This window comes from Ranitomeya imitator, chromosome 7, assembly GCF_032444005.1.
Source record: "Ranitomeya imitator isolate aRanImi1 chromosome 7, aRanImi1.pri, whole genome shotgun sequence".
NCBI lineage: Eukaryota > Metazoa > Chordata > Amphibia > Anura > Dendrobatidae > Ranitomeya > Ranitomeya imitator.
Window position 1 is genome coordinate 44,084,181 of NC_091288.1, and position 22,209 is coordinate 44,106,389.

At 41.4% G+C, this 22,209-nt stretch overlaps 1 protein-coding gene across 5 annotated transcripts in view; it reads left to right on the top strand.

Annotated features, from left to right (window-relative positions):
* Positions 1–22,209, top strand: part of RAPGEF4 (Rap guanine nucleotide exchange factor 4) — a 325,014-nt gene that overhangs the window by 191,903 nt on the left and 110,902 nt on the right. For 2 of the 5 annotated variants that reach the window (XM_069733156.1, XM_069733159.1), the window contains 5 exons: positions 2,485–2,554; positions 4,756–4,817; positions 14,573–14,653; positions 16,836–16,942; positions 19,937–20,058. In XM_069733156.1, the coding sequence (XP_069589257.1) occupies positions 2,485–2,554; positions 4,756–4,817; positions 14,573–14,653; positions 16,836–16,942; positions 19,937–20,058 (442 nt within the window). The remainder of the gene's footprint in view (positions 1–2,484; positions 2,555–4,755; positions 4,818–14,572; positions 14,654–16,835; positions 16,943–19,936; positions 20,059–22,209) is intronic. The other 3 variants (XM_069733158.1, XM_069733160.1, XM_069733157.1) reach the window with 2 other exon arrangements.

Below are 22,209 nucleotides of genomic sequence, written 5' to 3' on the forward strand. Positions count from 1 at the left end.
CACGGGACTATGGGATGGAGGATGTGTGATGTGTATATGGGCACGGGACTATGGGATGGAGGATGTGTATGATAGGTATATGGGCACGGGACTATGGGATGGAGGATGTGTGATGGGTATAAGGTCACTGGACTATGGGATGGAGGATGTGTGATGGGTATATAGGCACGGGACTATGGGATGGAGGATGTGTGATGTGTATATGGGCACGGGACTATGGGATCGAGGATGTGTGATGGGTATATGGGCACTGGACTATGGGACGAAGGATGTGTGATGGGTATATGTGCACGGGACTATGGGATGGAGGATGTGTATGATAGGTATATGGGCACGGGACTATGGGATGGAGGATGTGTATGATAGGTATATGGGCACGGGACTATGGGATGGAGGATGTGTATGATAGGTATATGGGCAATGGACTATGGGATGGAGGATGTGTGATGGGTATAAGGTCACTGGACTATGGGATGGAGGATGTGTGATGGGTATAAGGTCACTGGACTATGGGATGGAGGATGTGTGATGGGTATATGGGCACTGGACTATGGGATGGAGGATGTGTGATGGGTATATGGTCACTGTTCTATGGGATGGAGGATAATCATTATAATTTGTTAGAACTAAACACAGTTAGTAACTATGCCCGGGCAACGCCGGTCTCTTCAGCTAGTATAATGTATAAATATTTGGCAAATCCTAACAATGACAACGTGTGCAATTCTGAGAACAGCCTTTTAAAGGTGATTGATAAATAGCATAAATGAAAATGTCTAAATTTTCTTTTTTTCAGTATTTAACCCATATAAAAGTTAATAAAATGTGTATAACAAAAAGTAGTCAAAAAAAATTTACAGTTAGTCTGCTAGAAAAAAAAAGTTATCAGATACTGATGTTGATGTAAAATAAAACAAATGTGTTAATCTTTTTTTTAAGTAATTTCTGAAAATGATGAACAGTATTTTTTTTTTGCAAAAAAAAATTGATATTGTGTGAAAATGTAGAAATTACAGATGAGGCAAATACTTGATATTTAATTTGGATTTTGTATGTACCGGTATCTTACGAAAAAGAACATTTTGGCATGCTCCATCTCCACTGCTTATAAGGGAGAAGAAGTCAGTAATTCTTATTGTGCTTTGCTAAATGATGGTGCTATATGCTATAACGCCATCATATACCGCAACGCTTTACAGACATCATCATCGCTGTCCCCATTGGGACTCACAATCTACATTCCATATCAGTAGGTACCATGAGGAAACCCACACGAGACAATAGACTCCTTGCAGATGCTGTCCTTGGTGGGAATTGATGCCAGATTCCCAGCTCTGCAAATCAACAGCGCTACCCACTGAGCCACCATGCTGCTCAAAAATCTAAATTATATTGCTCATGTTTGTTCCTTGGGGTGTATATAGTAAGCAACCAGTATAAAAATAACCAAAGCAAAATGTCAAAGACTTTGTGTTGAAAATCTATGATAAAAATGACTGAATTGCAATTTTAAGCTGACAATCATATTAGTCCACAATTCTATGTGTCAATGTACTTATCATGGATGTCCGTTCTTTTTACTAGAAGGTTACCCATATGGTCACCGGATGTCCTGGTGCTAAAATCATCAGTAATCCACTACAGTCTTAGGGGAGGAGACATCAGGATGTGTTTGATTTTTCTGCAGCACCTCCGCAGGGGAAATATTACATTACACAATGACCTTTGAAATCGATGGACCATTCTTGTAATCCAAAATCATGCCGATTCCTCCAGAGGGAAAGACGATATTTGTAGCTGCACATTGTTCTGGCTAATAGATGCGAATTCTAAATAGTGGCTTATTACGTTACCATCGTATTCTGTATTAAGATCATCACAAATGAGTTTTCTAAACCCTATTAATTGAGTATCTTACTGTATGTAGGGAGATTTAGGGTTAAACCTGTCATTTCAGAAGCATTCACCATCTCAGTGGGATTCATGGTAATCCGGGCTCTGTTTATTGATTGCTTACTAAATTCATCGGCTAATGTTAATTATTGAAAGTGACAGTGTGTCTCGGAGACTGCGGAGCGATCCTGCTTCCTTGCCGCTAATGCTTGTGCCAGTCATGAAGCGAGCTGTCACATTATCCCATTTGAAGGGATTAGATAGTCCATGAATATCACCGCTGTTTATCTCACACCTCCCTTTACTGGAATTCATATTCCTCGTAATAGGTCCGCTGTTACCTTTAGTGCCGAATTTTGGAATCAAATGACCATAATGTTGCTACAAATAATATCACGGAATGTTTACCTCTGTCGTTCTGCTGGAAGAGAAGGAGGTGGTGATGGAAACGAAGCGTTAGGAAATAGAATGTTATAAAGATAAAAAGGAAAAGTAGCTATTTTTTAGCGCCTGAATTTTAAGATTTAGTTCCATACCAGTAATTTTAATTTATTAATGTTTTTAATATCTTTTTTTTTTTTTTTTTAATAGAAATATCGGCAGTACATGGCTGGCTTCTTGGCTCCTCCATACGGCGTTCTTGAGACGGGCTCTAATGACAGTAAGTCGATGTCGTGTTTCATCACGTGTCCTTTTTAGGCTACTTTCACACATCAGGTTTTTTGTTTCAGGCTAAATCCGGCGAATGTTGAAAAAACTGGATCCGGCGCAGATTGTGAAAAACTGATGTGACGGATCCGTTTTTTTGACGGAACCGGCTAGCCTATCTAGATTATTGGATAAAAAAAAAAATTGGCGCATGCTCAGTTTAAAAAAACGGATCCGGCCACCGGATCCGCCATTTTCTGCATCCGGCACCTTCCGGCTCCCATAGGCTTCCATTCTAGCAAACAGGCGGAAGCAGCGGATCCGGCGCTTCAGGCTTTTTCGCCGTAGACAAAAAAACGTTACAGTAGACGTTTTTTCCAGACGCCGGAATTGAGTGTACGCCTGATCCGGCATCAAACCGGAAGGAATGCTGGGCCATCTGGTGCAATCCGGCGCTAATACAAGTCAATGGGGGAAAAACCGGATCTGGTTTTTATTTTTTCCGGTTCCGGTTTTTCTCCTGAGAGCCGGATTTAGCCTGAAACAAAAAACCTGATGTGTGAAAGCAGCCTTATTCTTTGTCATTGTATCGTAATTCCTTTATTCTGATACATTGTTGCAATAATAAACAATGCAGAACTCAGCAGCACCGTTCTTTGTTACCGTAAAATGTGAAAAAAATTCTAAGTGCGTTGAATGGTAAAAAAAAAAAAAAAAAAAAAAAGCAATTCCGTCATTGTTTTTGATTACGGTAAAACCAAAATTATATTTTTTGTTTTTAGATTTTAATGATTACAAATTTTAGAATTTTCTTATAAAAAAATTGAGTTGTCGCCATTTTCTGAGACTCATATCTTTTTATTTTTTGTCAGTTGGAGTTTTATGAGATCTTGTTTTTCTTTTGTGCGCTGAGCTGTAATTTTCATTGATGGATTAACATTTTACGACCACGATGATAACAATTACTATATTGATTTTTTTTTTTTTAACTCTGAAAAGAGGACGATTTTTGATTTTAATTTTAAACGTTATTTTTTTTTATTTCTTATTTTCCTTTTTTGACTTTATAAAGTACGTCAACTTCTTTCATAGCTTGTTTTATCGCTTTATTTCTGCAATGCTACCAGAAATAAATGAAATTGACAAGGAGAGTATCTAGGTTGATGGGAACTGGTACATGTGTACATCGGAAACCAGGACATTTAAATGCTGCTTTTCGTGATTGACATGTGAAATGCTAACACCCAGTTATCAAATTATTTATATATTTCCTGGAAGAATAACAGGTGAACAACTCAACTTATGATCTCAGAAAATAGTATACAGAATTCGCCCCCATAAAAATTGGACTGCACATATCGGCGCTTTTAACTGAGGTTATTCTAATGTTATAGGAGCCTTAAAATGGTTGTCCACTACTCAGATAACTCGTACTCAATCCTTATGTTTCCGCCCTAGTAAAATAATAATACCTATATTCATCTCCCATGACAGCGCCGCTCCATCGGTATCGGCATTGGCCCTCTCAGGGATCACTTGACATTTGGACAAATCAGACATCAAGAGAAAGTCACAAAGCAGTCACAGCTCTCACTATGTCCTGTCAATTCCGTCCAAAGAATTGGACCATGAAGGCAGAGCTGATTGGCAGCAGGGATAGCGTGACATAACAATGTCACGCCATCCCCGGGAGAGTCAGTGCCAGCACCACTGGAATGGCCTTGGCACCAAGGGCAAGTATAAGTGTTATTATTTTACTTGGGGGACGACATAGGGATTGAGAAGAGGTTGCCCTAGTAGTGGACAACCGCTTTAAGGGGCTATTAAACCTCACCCACTACATTTCTAAAATTAAACCAAGTCCCGGGCTGCCCTGTCAGTAACATGGAGGAAGGAACATTTTAGTCTGTAAAGTCTGCATATATTTTTGATCTGTTAGGGATGTTTCTCTTACCCCCGGTGGAGCCGTAACCTGACCTTGACTTTCTTGAGTAGTACGAACATTGAGTGGAAGAATTTCTGCGAAAATGGCTAAAACAGAAGCACTTATTACAAAACTAACCAGGACAGATCACCGTAGGAGAACTTACAATTTTACGGCAAATTTCCCCACCGCTTTTCAACCTTCAGACATTCCCCAAACCTCACGTTGAATTATATTCCCTTTTTTTTTTGCTTACCAGATCTCAATAACTAGTGATTTATATATTCCAGGGATATCCGACAAAGAAAACATGAATAGCGGCATGTGCTCGGGATCAAAAAACTGTAACAAGGTAAGAAAGACGTAGTTTTGATGATATTGCTATATTTAGAACATTTATAAAGAAAAGTGTCCTTGTACATAATGGCAAAATTTAAAGGGGTTGACCAAACAAAGGAAAATATACAGAAATAAGCTCTAAAAAGTAAGGTGTATATTTTAACGTAATTCAGTTTATCCAGTCGTTAGAGATCTGTTATGGTCCCTGGATACAGGAGAGACTTTACCGTGTTGGCACGTAACCTCAGCTGTGTGTGAAATGTATACACTGTGATATGCCTAGTGCATAGCCGGCTGGGCAGCACGTGACACAGGGAATTTCTCACCACTTTTCAGGCTTTGCACTAGGTGTATAACAGTGTATACATTTTATTTCGAGGTTTGCATATGATAAGTAATGGTTCCAAGCATAGATGGAGAACGCATGTTTTATATCTAATTCCTGCATTTAACATACAAAATGCATCTCTAGCTTTATAAAGACATGCCTTTGTAAATGTTTTACTCATCTACTGTATGTATGTATGTCTGGGTAGGACCCAATAGATAAGAACATTCTACATTAGCGCTGGATTAATAGTACAGAGCGAAGAATCAAAGACAATGGGTCAAGCCAGTGACCCAAAACCTCCACAAGAAATGTACTCCAGACTGAGGCCAAATTACATTAATGTCGTAGTTTACAGTACTTTTTGTGGCTTAGATTATGATAAATTGCCAGTTGCATGAAACATTTTGAACAGCCTTAACTAATACTTTGTTGAAGTCAACTTTGAATTTATGGCAGCATTTAGTCTTTTTCGGTAGTAGTCTATCAGCATGGCACATCTTAAATTGGCGATCTTTGCCCACTCTCTCTTGTAGTAGCTCCAACACCGTCAGATTGTGAGGGCATCTCCTGTGTACAGTGCGCTCTTCAGGCCACCCACAGATCTTCTAATGGATTCGGATATGGGCTCTGGCTAGGCCATTCCAAAACTTTGATCTTGCTCTGATGAATCCATTTTTTTTGTTCATTTGGAGGTATGCTTACAGTTATTGTCATGCTGAAATTCCTCTTCATCGTCAGCTTTTTAATAGAGGCTTGAAGGTTTTGTCGCAAAATTAACTGATATTTGGAGCTGTTGATAATTCCCTCCACCTTGACTAATGACCAAAATAAAACAACTGAAAAACAGCTGCAAAGCATCATACTGCCTCCTCCATACTTCACTGTGGGTATGATGATCTTTTAGTGATGGGTATGGTAATCTTTTGGTGATGCACAGTGTTGGCTTTGCATCAAACATACCTTTTGGAATTGTGGCCAAAAAGTTCAACCTTGGTCACAAACAGACCATAACACGTTTTCCCACATGCTTTTGGCAAACTTGATGTAGGTTTTAGTAAAACATAGGCATGCTTGGATGTTTTTCTTTGTAAGAAAAGGCTTCTGTCTTGCCATCTTACCCCACAGGCCAGACATATGAAGAAATCTGGGAGATTGCTGTTACATGCAGCATACAGCCAGTATTTGCCAAACATTCCTTCAGTTTCTTTATTGTTGCTGTAGGCCTCTTGGCAGTCTCTTGGACAAATTTTATTTTTTTTCTTTATCATCAATTTTTGAGGAACTTTCAGCTCTAAGTAATGTCACTGTTGTACCAAATTTAAGCCGCTTCTTGATGACCGTCTTCACAGTGTTGCATGGCATATCTCATGCTTTGGCCATTTTTTACCCTTCTCCTGGCTGATAACGTTCATAAATATTATCCCTTTGCTGTGTTATAAGCTGTTTACGGATCTTGGGTTTTGCTCTAAAATGCAAGTAAGAAAATGTCAGGAAAATTCTAGAACAGCCAAACTTTATATGGGGCTAATCAGAATCACTGTAAATGTTGGCAGCTGTGCACTGACTACTATTTACCATGTGTCTAAATGTGATTGGTTCATTATGAACAATACCACATCTCCAAATATGAGAGGGTGTTATGCAACCACGTAATTTTAGTTTATATTTTTACTCCCACCCCCCCATTATTTCCGTTTGTTTCTCAATAAATTTGTACAGATATGGTAATTGGCGACATGAAAGGTGTAAAAAATTCTGAAATTATTCTTCTTAGGATGGTTTATTTACATTTTAAAAACCTGGAGTTTTAACAGGGGCGTGTAGACTTTTCATATCCACTGTATGTGCATATTACAGTTAGGTATACACTGTATTCTAGATTGAGAGTTGAAAGAGGACCAATCACAAAATGAAAAGTGTCCACTATTTGCTCTTATTTTATTCCAGCTTTTCCCCTGAATATTCAGGTTTTTTTGTTCTTTGTAACTCTGCTATACAGTACCACAGATTAATTTAGTATTAGAGGGGACCAGTCAACAGTTGTTTTCCCTTATAAAGTAGGAACAGCACCTGTGCACCCTTATATACAGCTTTCTGGAATCCTGTATATACAGTCATGGCTGAAAGCGATGGAGTTTTTTTTTCAGAGCTTTGAAAAAGATCTGGTGTCAGATCGAAACGCGTCGCTTGTACCCCCCATTTCACACTGGCATGGAGTTTTATCGCTTAACCCCTTCCCGACCTTTGACGCATACGCTGCGTCATGAAAGTCGGTGCCATTCCGACCCATGACGCAGCATATGCGTCATGGAAAGATCGCGTCCCTGCAGGCCGGGTGAAAGGGTTAACTCCCATTTCACCCGATCTGCAGGGACAGGGGGAGTGGTAGTTTAGCCCAGGGGGGGTGGCTTCACCCCCTCGTGGCTACGATCGCTCTGATTGGCTGTTGAAAGTGAAACTGCCAATCAGAGCGATTTGTAATATTTCACCTAAAAAACTGGTGAAATATTACAATCCAGCCATGGCCGATGCTGCAATATCATCGGCCATGGCTGGAAACACTTATGTGCACCCACCCCACCCCTCCGATCGCCCCCCCACCCCCCCGATCTGTGGTCCGCTCCCCTCCGTCCTGTGCTCCGCTCCCCCGTCCTCCTGTCCGCTTCCCCGTGCACCAATCACACCCCCTGTGCTGCAATCAAACCCCCCCGCACTCCGATCCCCCCCCCGCACACAGCGACCCCCCCCCCCGTGCTCCGATCCACCCCCCCCGCACAGCGATCCCTCACCCCGTGCTCCAATCCTTCCCCGTGCTCCAATCCTCCCTCCCGTGTTCCGATCCACCCCCCCCATGATCCGATCCACCCCCCCGTGCTCCGACGCCCCCCCCGTGCCCTGATCTCCCCCCCTTATACTTACCTGGCCGCCCGAGGTCCGTCCGTCTTCTTTCCTGGGCGCCGCCATCTTCCAAAATGGCGGGCGCATGTGCAGTGCGCCCGCCGAATCTGCCGGCCGGCAGATTCGTTCCAGAGTGAATTTTGATCACTGAGATATATCCTATCTCAGTGATCAAAATAAAAAAAATAGTAAATGACCCCCCCCTTTGTCACCCCCATAGATAGGGACAATAAAAAAAATAAAGAATTTTTTTTTTTTTCACTAAGGTTGGGGTAAGAACTAGGGTTAGGGTTAGGGGTAGGGTTAGGGGTAGGGTTAGGGGTAGGGTTAGGGGTAGGGTTAGGGGTAGGGGTAGGGTTAGGGCTAGGGTTAGGGGTAGGGGTAGGGTTAGGGCTAGGGTTAGGGTTAGGGTTAGGGGTAGGGTTAGGGCTAGGGTTAGGGTTTCGGTATGTGCACACGTATTCTGGTCCTATGCGGATTTTTCCGCAGCGGATTTGAAAAATCCACAGTGCTAAACCGCTGCCGATTTATCGTGGATTTACCGCGGTTTTTCTGCGCATTTCACTGCGGTTTTACAACTGCGATTTTCTATTGGAGCAGTTCTAAAACCGCTGCGGAATCCGCAGAAAGAAGTGACATGCTGCGGAATGTAAACCGCTGCGTTTCCGTGCAGTTTTTCCGCAGCATGTGTACAGCGATTTTTGGTTCCCATAGGTTCACATTGAACTGTACACTCATGGGAAACTGCTGCGGATCCGCAGCGTTTTCCGCAGCGTGTGCACATACCTTTAGAATTAGGCCATGTGCACACGGTGCGGATTGGCCGCTGCGGATTCGCAGCAGTGTTCCATCAGGTTTACAGTACCATGTAAACATATGGAAAACCAAATCCGCTGTGCCCATGGTGCAGAAAATACCGCGCGGGAACGCTGCGTTGTATTTTCCGCAGCATGCCAATTCTTTGTGCGGATTCCGCAGCGTTTTACACCTGTTCCTCAATAGGAATCCACAGGTGAAATCCGCACAAAAAACACTGGAAATCCACGGTAAATCCACAGGTAAAACGCAGTGCCTTTTACCCGCGGATTTTTCAAAAATGATGCTGAAAAATCTCATACGAATCCGCAACGTTGGCACATAGCCTTAGAGTTGGGTTGGAATTAGGGTTGTGGTTAGGGTTAGGGGTGTGTTGGGGTTAGGGTTGTGGTTAGGGGTGTGTTGGGGTTAGGGTTGTGATTAGGGTTACGGCTACAGTTGGGATAAGGGTTAGGGGTGTGTTGGAGGTAGAATTGAGGGGTTTCCACTGTTTAGGCAATTCAGGGGGTCTCCAAACGCAACATGGCGCCACCATTGATTCCAGCCAATCTTGTATTCAAAAATTCAAATGGTGCTCCCTCACTTCCGAACCCCGACGTGTGCCCAAACAGTGGTTTACCCCCACATATGGGGTACCAGCATACTCAGGACAAACTGCGCAACAATTACTGGGGTCCAACTTCTCCTGTTACCCTTGAGAAAATAAAAAATTGCTTGCTAAAACATCATTTTTGAGGAAAGAAAAATGATTTTTTATTTTCACGGCTCTGCGTTGTAAACGTCTGTGAAGCACTTGGGGGTTCAAAGTGCTCACCACATATCTAGATAAGTTCCTTGGGGGGTCTAGTTTTCAAAATGGGGTCACTTGTGGGGGGTTTCTACTGTTTAGGCACACCAGGGGCTCTGCAAACGCAACATGACGCCCGCAGACCATTCCATCAAAGTCTGCATTTCAAAAGTCACTACTTCCCTTCTGAGCCCCCACGTGTGCCCAAACAGTGGTTTACCCCCACACATGGGGCATCAGCGTACTCAGGAGAAACTGGACAACAACTTTTGTGGTCCAATTTCTCCTGTAACCCTTAGGAAAATAAAAAATTCTGGGCTAAAAAATTATTTTTGAGGAAAGAAAACGTATTTATTATTTTCACGGCTCTGCGTTATAAACTTCTGTAAAGCACTTGGGGGTTGAAAGTGCTCACCACACATCTAGATAAGTTCCTTTGGGGGTCTAGTTTCCAAAATGGGGTCACTTGTGGGGGGTTTCTACTGTTTAGGCACACCAGGGGCTCTGCAAACGCAATGTGACGCCCGCAGACCATTCCATCAAAGTCTGCATTTCAAAAGTCACTACTTCCCTTCTGAGCCCCCACGTGTGCCCAAACAGTGGTTTACCCCCACACATGGGGTATCAGCGTACTCAGGAGAAACTGGACAACAACTTTTGTGGTCCAATTTCTCCTGTAACCCTTGGGAAAATAAAAAATTCTGGGCTAAAAAATTATTTTTGAGGAAAGAAAACGTATTTATTATTTTCACTGCTCTGTGTTATGAACTTCTGTGAAGCACTTGGGGGTTCAAAGTGCTCACCTCACATCTAGATAAGTTCCTTTCGGGGTCTAGTTTCCAAAATGGGGTCACTTGTGGGGGGTTTCTACTGTTTAGCCACATCAGGGGCTCTGCAAACGCAACGTGACGCCCGCAGAGCATTCCATCAAAGTCTGCATTTCAAAACGTCACTACTTCACTTCCGAGCCCCAGCATGTGCCTAAACAGTGGTTTACCCCCACATATGGGGTATCAGCGTACTCAGGAGAAACTGGACAACAACTTTTGGGGTCAAATTTCTCCTGTTACCCTTGGGAAAATAAAAAATTGCGGGCTAAAATTCATTTTTGAGAAAATAATTTTTTTTTTTTATTTTCATGGCTCTGCGTTATAAACTTCTGTGAAGCACTTGAGGGTTCAAAGTGCTCACTACACATCTAGATTAGTTCCTTTGGGGGTCTAGTTTCCAAAATGGGGTAATTTGTGGGGGATCTCCAATGTTTAGGCACACAGGGGCTCTCCAAACGCGACATGGTGTCCGCTAATGATTGGAGCTAATTTTCCATTTAAAAAGCCAAATGGCGTGCCTTCCCTTCTGAGCCCTGCCGTGCGCCCAAACAGTGGTTTACCCCCACATATGGGGTATCTGCATACTCAGGACAAACTGGACAACAACATTTGTGGTCCAATTTCTCCTATTACCATTGGCAAAATAGGAAATTCCAGGCTAAAAAATCATTTTTGAGAAAAGAAAAATTATTTTTTATTTTCATGGCTCTGCATTATAAACTTCTGTGAAGCACCTGGGGGTTTAAAGTGCTCAGTATGCATCTAGATAAGTTCCTTGGGGGGTCTAGTTTCCAAAATGGGGTCACTTGTGGGGGAGCTCCATTGCATAGGCACACAGGGGCTCTCCAAATGCGACATGGTGTCCGCTAACAATTGGAGCTAATTTTCCATTCAAAAAGTTAAAAGGCGCGCCTTCCCTTCCGAGCCCTGCCGTGTGCCCAAACAGTGGTTTACCCCCACATATGAGGTATCGGCGTACTCGGGAGAAATTGCTCAACAAATTTTAGGATCCATTTTATCCTATTGCCCATGTGAAAATGAAAAAATTGAGGCGAAAATAAATTTTTTGTGAAAAAAAAGTACTTTTTCATTTTTACGGATCAATTTGTGAAGCACCTGAGGGTTTAAAGTGCTCACTAGGCATCTAGATAAGTTCCTTGGGGGGTCCAGTTTCCAAAATGGGGTCACTTGTGGGGGAGCTCCAATGTTTAAGCACACAGGGTCTCTCCAAACGCGACATGGTGTCCGCTATCGATGGAGATAATTTTTCATTCAAAAAGTCAAATGGCGCTCCTTCCCTTCCGAGCCTTACCATGTGCCCAAACAGTGGTTTACCCCTACATGTGAAGTATCGGTGTACTCAGGAGAAATTGCCAAACAAATTTTAGGATCCATTTTATCCTGTTGTCCATGTGAAAATGAAAAAATTGAGGCTAAAAGAATTTTTGTGTGAAAAAAAAGTACTTTTTCATTTTTACGGATCAATTTGTGAAGCACCTGGGGGTTTAAAGGGCTCACTATGCATCTAGATAAGTTCCTTGGGGCGTCTAGTTTCCAAAATGGGGTCACTTGTGGGGGAGCTCCAATTTTTAGGCACACGGGGGCTCTCCAAATGTGACATGGTGTCCGCTAAAGAGTGCAGCCAATTTTTCATTCAAAAAGTCAAATGGCGCTCCTTCCCTTCCAAGCCCTGCCGTGCGCCCGAACAGTGGTTTACCCCCACATATGAGGTATCGGCGTACTCAGGACAAATTGGACAACAACGTACGTGGTTCAGTTTCTCCTTTTACCATTGGGAAAATAAAAAAATTGTTGCTGAAAAATCATTTTTGTGACTAAAAAGTTAAATGTTCATTTTTTCCTTCCATGTTGCTTCTGCTGCTGTGAAGCACCTGAAGGGTTAATAAACTTCTTGAATGTGGTTTTGTGCACCTTGAGGGGTGCAGTTTTTAGAATGGTGTCACTTTTGGGTATTTTCAGCCATATAGACCCCTCAAACTGACTTCAAATGTGAGGTGGTCCCTAAAAAAAATGGTTTTGTAAATTTCGTTGTAAAAATGAGAAATCGCTGGTCAAATTTTAACCCTTATAACTTCCTAGCAAAAAAAAATTTTGTTTCCAAAATTGTGCTGATGTAAAGTAGACGTGTGGGAAATGTTATTTATTAACTATTTTGTGTCACATAACTCTCTGGTTTAACAGAATAAAAATTCAAAATGTGAAAATTGCGAAATTTTCAAAATTTTCGCCAAATTTCCGTTTTTATCACAAATAAACACAGAATTTATTGACCTAAATTTACCACTAACATGAAGCCCAATATGTCACGAAAAAACAATCTCAGAACCGCTAGGATCCATTGAAGCGTTCCTGAGTTATTACCTCATGAAGGGACACTGGTCAGAATTGCAAAAAACGGCAAGGTCTTTAAGGTCAAAATAGGCTGGGTCATGAAGGGGTTAAATTTTCCTATCATGGATCAATAAAGTTTGAGGATTTTTAAGGAGCTGGAACGTTCACTTTTTCCTTCATTGCATTCATCTCGTCTCATCAAGACAAAGTTCTGTGCACCTGCGATTTTGGTCGGCGAGCTGGCTGTGGTGTCTTAAACCACATTTCTTTCAGTAAATATGGTAGTCAACCTCTCCAATACGTTTAAGAGACAACCATGGCATATGGTATCTGATAGATGTGAGTCCTTTCTCAGGGACCTCTTCAATCTTCAGAAAAGAGTCCCTGTTCTTGCTGGTGATTGACCACCAGTGAATGGAGAGATGGCTGTGCATCCACTCACTGGTGCACGGATGCCTGCCGGGACGTGGTATCGGGGAACCCTGTTCTGCATTTATCAGATACTTATGCACATTCTATTAGGCCGGTTTCACACGTCAGTGGCTCCGGTACGTGAGGTGTCAGTTTTCTCACGTACTGGAGACACTGACTCACGTAGACACATTGAAATCAATGTGTCTCTGCACATGTCAGCGTGTTTTCACGGACCGTGTGTCCGTGTGCAAAACACGGAAACATGTCAGTGTTCGTGGGAGCGCACAGATTACACGGACCCACGCTGTCCGTGTGCAGTCCGTGTGCCGTGCAGGAGACAGCGCTACAGTAAGCGCTGTCCCCCCAGCGTGGTGCTGAAGCCGCCATTCATATCTTCTCTCCAGCAGCGTTCGCTGGAGAGAAGATATGAAAAACCCTTTTTTTTTCATTTTTCGTGTTTAAAATAAAGATCCCTGTCCCCTCCCCCCTCCCACCCCCTGTGCGCCCGCCCGCTGTTAATAAAATACTCACCCGGCTCCCTCGCAGCTTCCTCTCAGCGCCAGCTTCTCCTGTATGAGCAGTCACGTGGTGCCGCCGATTACAGTCATGAATATGCGGCTCCACCTCCCATAGGGGTGAGTATTTTAGTAACAGTGGGTGGGCGCATAGGGGGTGGGAGGGGGGAGGGGACAGGGATCTTTATTTTAAACACTAAAAAAAAAGGGTTTTTCATATCTTCTCTCCAGCGAACGCGTACTCTTGCCTTGCGCAGGTGTGTACTACAGAGGACATAGAATGAACTTCAATCCAATATGGCGGCCAGCATGCAGCCAGCGGGTAAGGAAAGGGTGAACCAAACACCCGAAAACTCCGCCCATATAACCGAAAACCGGTCCCGCCAAATTCAGGTGACAGGTTCCCTTTAAAATGCCTTTGGCCTCAATGTGTTATATTAACCCCCTCCTGTTGTTGCTAAGTGCTGTGTTCCATCACTTAACATCTATCAGCCTCCCCTGTAGTTTTATAACTCACTGGCCTTGAGATATGTTAACCATGAAACATATCGGCATAGTATGCTCCTTTTATTTCCCATAAGTACTAGTTATAATTTATAAACTTAAACATTTTAGATCTTTTCACTGATGTATAATTTATACAGTTCTACCGTTTTATTTTATGTTTCTGTATTTTGCATTTCTTCATTTTTTCCCCACAGATTTTTTTGTTTTATGTTTTCATGAACCTGATTATTTTCTCCTTTGTGATTACTAATATTTTTTTATTTTTCTTTGTATTTATGTTTGTATTTTGTTTATCTTTGGTTACGTCTTATTTTTCAGACCCCCCTCATTGAAAATCAAAACACGCTTCGTCCAGCTAAAACCATTACAGAGGTAATGGGATGTCGGAAAATGGATAAGGTGCATACTGATAACAAGGCATCCTTATCGGGATTTTAGACAGGATTCATGCTAATATCACAAAATTCAAGCATGTAAAAAGGACGTGGTTGCCCCTCTAATGACATTTAAAAACCATCCACAGATGATATATGTATGATTGCTTTGGGTTCGGCTGATTGGGCCAACACCAATCTTGACAGCAGGGAGCCCAAGGTGCCCTGTGTAAAAGGAGCATTAGTGAGCATGTGCGACCACCACCCAAAGTCTGTGAATCTAGACGTAGTCGCACATGCTCACTACTGTTCCACTCGCAGAATGAAATTTTGAGACCTTTATTCTGGCGATTGGGGAGTTTCCCAACACCACGACCTCTAGTGATCATACATTTATTACCCACCCTGTGGATAGGTAAAATATATTGTCTATGACAACCACTTTAAGGTTTTCGTTAAAGAGTACCTAAGCTTGAACTTTTCTTTAATAATTTTGTCCAGCATGGAAAGTTATGAAAATGTTCAAATCACTTTGTTAGGAGATTTGTCTTCATTCCTGTAATAATAATTACATATAAGGGGCTTCAAAATCTCTACTTTTCCCCAGTCGATTTTAAGAACATGATCATTTGGAGTAAAGATGGCACAGAAATGGTCAGCAGCGGTCTTCTCCACTGAGTGCCCTGCTTGTCAGAATAATCCCCCGCAGCAGCTTATCTACATAGTTAGTGATACACAGGTGCAGAGCCACCCATCACTGCCATCATCTGTACTCTATAGAGCAGTGTTCCCCATCTCCGGTCCTCAAGACCCACCAACACATCATCTTTTCAGGATTTCCTTAGTATTGCACAGGTGACGGAATTATTGCCCGTTCAGGTGATACAATTATCAATGGCCATACTAAAGAAATCCTGAAAACTTGACGTGTTGGTGGCTCTTGATGACTGTAGGGATTAATGTTTTCAGGTAGGTAGGTATTAGGTAGCGTTGACACAGGCACTGGATTCTTGTCTTAAAATAGTGTGACACTTGTTTCCACAGGTTTCACAGCATCAAAAAAATGAAACCATAAACACCAAATTCCTAGCCTTGTCCAGGCCCTAACTAAAAAAAATAGACCCTTGCTACTCTTACACGGCGGAGCTAGTCCCAGTTCTGTCAAACAAAATGACTGTTGTCCATAACGACCACTGATACTCGCAGTTTGGTGCACACGGCCAGTCCAGTCTCTTCACGGAGAAATTTTGGCTTGTCTCACCCTATAGCTCCAATAGAATCCACTATGGTTAGCTTTCCCTAGTAGACTCCACACACCGGTCTGTTCTCCAGCAAAAAGCCCAGTGAATCTATTTCCTGATACTAGTAAAAAGCTATGCGGGTGCATCTAATCAAACCCTGCAGAGCTAGGATTTAACCCTGTCTTACCTGGCTTTACTACAACTCAAAATAAGTACCTTCGGAAATAAACGCAACTGGAGGTCGGCAAATAGACTGGGGAACAGCCAGAGGTTTGGAAGTCACTGATATGGATTTTGTTTTTACAGGAATGAAGAGAAATCCCCTATTAAAGTGATTTGCAAAGTCTCATAACTTTCCATACTGGACAAGATTATTTAAAAAAAAAAAAAAAAGTAGTTATGCTTTAAGTGGAATTTCATCTTTTAACACTTTAGGTAGATTATACAAAGCTATAAATGTAAAAGAAAAAGTGAAGTAACTGTGCAAACACTTTGATTTGCAAAATATATAGTCACACCTAGAGCTGCATTATAGATATGGGTGAGCTTACATCTGCCAGCAATTCTTGATTTGTATACTGGGTTTTGTAGGAGCTCATAAGTTTTAAAAGATGGGCAAAGTTTCAAAAAGTTTTCATTTTAAGGAAATTCTATGTAAATCCTATATGAAAAATGATATTTAAAGATAAAACTACACTTGACAAGCAAAACACTGAACAGCCAACACACCATAAAGGTGAATATGATACATGATTAATAAGTTAACACTTTAATGTTATCATTGTACCTTAGATTGCCTTTTTTCACAAAAACCTTATGTCTATACTTTTCTCCCTATCATACTTACCTTGTTTAATATCGATGGGCTAATTGTCATTTTACGCAGATGTTTATGAGACGATGTGAAAATATCTGTTTCATATTTGAATCTGTGAGTAATTATTTGCTTATTTATTTTTATGTAAGGTCCCATCTGAGCGTATCCTCAGGGCTGGGAAGACTTTACGCAATGCTATCCTTTCGCGTGCACCTCACATGATCAGAGATCGCAAATATCATCTGAAAACGTACAGGTGAGCAAGACGTGCTTGCTTATGGTGCAGACAATGTGTTGCGGTTTTACATTACTTGTTATTACTTGATCCTGCCTGGAAGAATAACCTGTGTATAATCACCCTCCATCAGTTATCATTAATGTTTTATTAAAAAAATAAATCGGTCTATATCAAACTTCGTATCCACCACTTTCTATAAAAAAATAAGTTACTAAATTGTTAACTGTTCCAATTAGAATTGTATTTAGGCTTTTCTTTACTTTCGGAAAAGTATGCCGCTCACTGCCAAAATACAATTTACACTACAATATATGGACAAAAGGAATCATTGTATACAGGTTTTTCAATCAGTCCTATTACCACTAGGGTGTAAAATCCGGCCCTGCGCCGCCATGCCGCACAAGACAAACAAGACATTTTGGCCAATTGTAGCCTCCAACTTTGTGGGCACAGTTTGAGGAAGGCCCGTTTCTGTTCTGTTTCCCATCACTGTGCCCCAGTGGACAAGATCCATAAAGGCATTGGTGGGGGAGTTTGATAGAAGTTGACCGGTCGCACAGAGCCCGGACCTCAACCCCATCGAACACCTTTGGGATGGAGAGGTTGCAATCCAGGCCCACTCACCCAACATCAGTGTCTGACCTCACTAATACTTTTGTGGATGAACGGGCCAAAAAAAATCCCACATACACCTCCAAAATATTGTAGAAATCCTTCCCAGAAGAGCGTAAGCTGTATTGGCTGCAAAGGGACCAACTCCATATTTATGCCTGTGGATTTATAATGGGATGCCGTAAAAGCTCCTGTAGGTGTAACGTGTAGGTGTTCCGATACTTTTGTCCACATGATGCATGTGAAATGTTGTGGAAAAGCTAATAAACAAAAAGGCGAACAACAAAAAGCACCATGATACAATGAACAAAAAACATACGTGACAACAAATCAATCCTAATTTATTGCCAGGATTATAACCAGATGAAGAAAGATGGCAGCTCTCCAACCATCTTACAATACCTAGTGAAACCCTCCGATATTTCCAGCGCTAAGTAACTTTCTGTCTGAGTCGTTCTAGGGATAAGTTCTACCTCACTGGGCCTATTTGCAGCAAAAGTAATCATTTGCGCATTGGCCATCTCTGAAGTAGCGTTAACATAAAAATTGAAATATTCTTTCCCCTTGCCAGTTCTCATTTGTCTTCATGGTTGCTTACACAACACATCCTGCCAGCTGGGTTCTTCTACTCAGTATTCAATTATCAAAAATTTGCCCTGGCTTCAATCCACTTAATGCTCAATTGCAAGCGCATAAATGCAGGTTGTAAGCCATTATTATTACTAGGATTTGGGAATACACTAACAAGTCCATACAAACTAAGATATGTGAATTTAGGGTCATTTCCTTATATTTAAAGTCAAAATAGTTAAATAGGAGCATTATCTTAGATATATCAATCTTTTTGTTTTTCTTTTTACCTTTAAAGTCTATCTCCAACCTAAAAACTAAGGCTGACGGGAGCCCAACACCACCCACACGGGACGTCATATGCAAAGGGGCCAAAAGGAAGAAACATTTTTAGCATTAACACATTTCAGTAAATTGTAGTACATCGATTCTTTTGCTACAATTTCGAGTTCCTATTATTTTGACACCACCCTATTTTTCATTCAGAGTCTTTTGGATAAAGGTTGGCAGAACTTTCACCATTTTTATGGCCAGTTTATAAGGGCTTTTAGGACTTAAAGATTTTTTTTTTTCGATTAAAGATAAATATTAAAAGAAAAAAAATTGAACAAATACATTATTCTAGAAATGAGCGTCTGAATTGATATTTAAATGAGGCTGAAGAGCTGTTTAGAGATCTGAAGCCTCTGTCACTCCAGCTCTATTCCCTGCACAGCACCGCCTCTTTTCTGCTTGACAGACGACTTCCTTTGCCTGAACTCACGCAGTATAGAGGCTGATTTCTCAGTAATGGAGGAACGGGGACTGACCATGTAAAGGTCTTGCTGGTCTTGTCTTTGAAAATGCAACATGTGCATATAAGTAGGTTGGAGGGTAAAATCCTGCTGACAGATTCCCTTTAAATGGCCACCCAAATTTCTAGGCAAAGTATTTCTTCTTTTGGACCTGGCGCAATTTAGCTGTTTTTTAATTGGTCCTTATTTTGGGAATGTTTTGCTGTTCTAAACATTAAAACAAGGCAAAATAAATATAATAACATTAGACAACTGCAAAAGGCAATCACAACTGCAGATTTTGGTTGTATTCGGTTGCTTTGAATATTGCTTTTTTATGAGATGTCCATGTAATATTTTTTTAATAGTCTTACCCTCTTGATATTATTGGATGTCTAACAAGAACTGGTAATAGAGTTTGCAAAATCTATACTGAAACTACATTATGCCATTGAGTTTCCCTTAAGAGTTTCTATTAATTCTTCAGTATTCTCAATTCTGGCAGATCGAAAATGCTGTTCTCCATGTTGCTCTCAGAAGGTTCTGATTTTATTTATAGAGATCCAATCAAAAGGAACTTTACTTTTCTCAAGTGGACAAAGTATACACATTAGCTCTTCCCTAGCAGGGAAACATTATATGGTGGATCTTATAGGCAGCTTCCATCAGGCATCTCAACCAGCCTGTCAGAACCCTACTTTGTACTATCAAAAGTATGAAACAGTACTCTCTACAGACAGGCATCTCGGATTTGGCTGATCACCCAAGTTATGTTTCAAAGCCCTGAAAGGATGCGACATTGGCCTACAGTCATAGGTCTATTCACACTAGAAAGGCCATTTTTTACCCTTCTGCAGGAGAGTTATTTTGCATTATTATATCATGCGTATTAATAAAACTGGATGGAGGCCAACTTAAGAATAATCACACAATAAGTGTTATAAAACACAATTAATAATATAAATAATACATATAATAAATAGTATAAAACAATAAATCCTATAAATATTGCATTTCTAGGTATTAGATATTGTTATATTTTTAATGTTTTTAACAGGCAATGCTGTGTAGGAACAGAACTGGTGGATTGGCTAATGCAGCAAAGCTCGTGTGTTCATTCCCGGACGCAAGCTGTGGGCATGTGGCAGGTGCTACTGGAGGAAGGAGTCCTTAACCATGGTAAAGATGTATATAGTTATTACATTTGTCATTTTCTTAACTAGGCATGTGTATTGGGCTGTTTGCCATGGTTTTTGGGTATGTAGCTCATAGCTCGAAAGCTGAGAATGTTTCCTTCAAATGACAATTACTGGGTTTCAACGTTTGCTGTTTCCTTGGAGTGTTTTATAATCTGCACCACAATTTATTTCTTTAGCTGCTATATATATATATATATATATATATATAAAATGTACCCTCATATATGATCTGCCCTTATGATGCAAAGCTGCATTGTAAATTCTAGAACCCTCTGAAGTTCTGAAGTTACAGAGCCTTGAAAATGTATTCATATCCCTTGGACTTACACATATTTTCACGTTACATCCACAAACTTAATTTTATTTTGTTGAAATTTTATGTTATATACCATCACGACGAACTCAGTCGAGGGGTTCAAGAGAGGCCTGGATGTCTTCCTGGAGCAGAACAATATTGTATCATACAATTAGGTTCTGTAGAAGGACGTAGATCTGGGGATTTATTATGATGGAATATAGGCTGAACTGGATGGACAAATGTCTTTTTTCGGCCTTACTAACTATGTTACTATGTTACTATCACACAAAAAACAAGTGTTTGTGAAGTGTAAAGGAAATGATACATGGTTTTATAAATATTTTAAAAATGTTAGTTTTAAAGTTGTGAGGTGCATTTGTATTCATCCTGCTGAGTGAATGCTTTGTAGAACCACCTTTTGCTGCAATTACTGCTGCAAGCATTTTGGGGTCCGTCTCTACCAGCTTTGCACATCTAGAGGTTAAAATTTTTGCCCATTTTTCTTTGCAAACTAGTCGAAGCTCAGTGAGATTGAATCGAGATTGTCAGTGAACAACAATTTTCAAGTCTTGCCACAGATTCTCTGTGAGATTTAGATCTGGACTGTGAAAGCGCCATTCACACATATGAATATGCTCTGATCTAAACCATCCATTGTAGCTCCTACACCACAGTCTCAAGTCTTTTCCGCCTCTAACAGGTTTTCCTCCAGGATTGCCCAGTATTTAGCTTCATCCATCTTTGAATCAACTCCGAGCTGCTTCCCTGTTCTTGCTTAAGAAAAGGCTCCTCACAGCACGATGTTGCCACCACCATGCTTGACAGTGGAGATGGTGTTTACAGGGTGATTTGCAATGTTAGTTTTCCTCTACACATAGCGTTTTGTATTTAGCCCCAAAAGTTCTACTTTGGCCTCATCTGACCCGAGCACCTTCTTCCATACGCTATCTATGTCTCTTACATGGCTTTTTGCAAACTGTAAACAGGACTTTTACGGGTTTCTTTCAAAAATGGTATTCTTCTTGCCGCTCTTCCCTAAAACCCAGAATTGTGGAGCCTACGACTAACATTTGTCCTATGGACAGATTCTCCTACCTGAGCTGTGGATGTCTGCAGCTCCTTGGGCCTTTTGGCTGCTTTTCTAAGGCTACTTTCACACTAGCGTCGGTACGGGCCCGTCGTAGTGTGTCGGGCCGACGTACTGACGCATGCTGTGAAGTAAAAGCACAACGGGGGCAGCGGATGCAGTGTTACAACGCATCCACTGCCCCATTGTAAGGTCCGGGGAGGAGGAGGCGAAGTTCCAGCCGCGCATGTGCGGTCGGAAAAAGCGGACCCGACGGACAAAAAAACGTTGCAAGCAATGTTTTTTTGTCCCGCCGGACTGCAAAAACACGTCGCATCCGTCGCACGACGGATGCAACGTGTGGCAATCCGTCGCAATGCGTCGCTAATGAAAGTCTATGGAGAAAAAACGCATCCTGCAGGCAACTTTGCAGGATGCGTTTTTTTCTTCAAAACGGCGCATTGTGACGTGCGTCGAACGACGCTAGTGTGAAAGTAGCCTTATTAGTGCTCTTCTTGATTGGGATGTCAGTTTAGGTGGACGGCCATGTCTTGGTAGGTTTCCGGTTGTGCCATACTCCTTACATTTTTGGATGATGGATTGAACAGTGCTCCATGAGATGTTCAGAGCTCGGGCTGTTTTTTTTTTTTTTTTTAGAACCTAACCCTGCTTTATTCTTTTACACAACTTTATCCTTGGCCTTTCTGATGTGTTCCTCGTTTTTCATGATGCTGTTCGATATGCTCAGGATTGGTAGTTGTATCCAT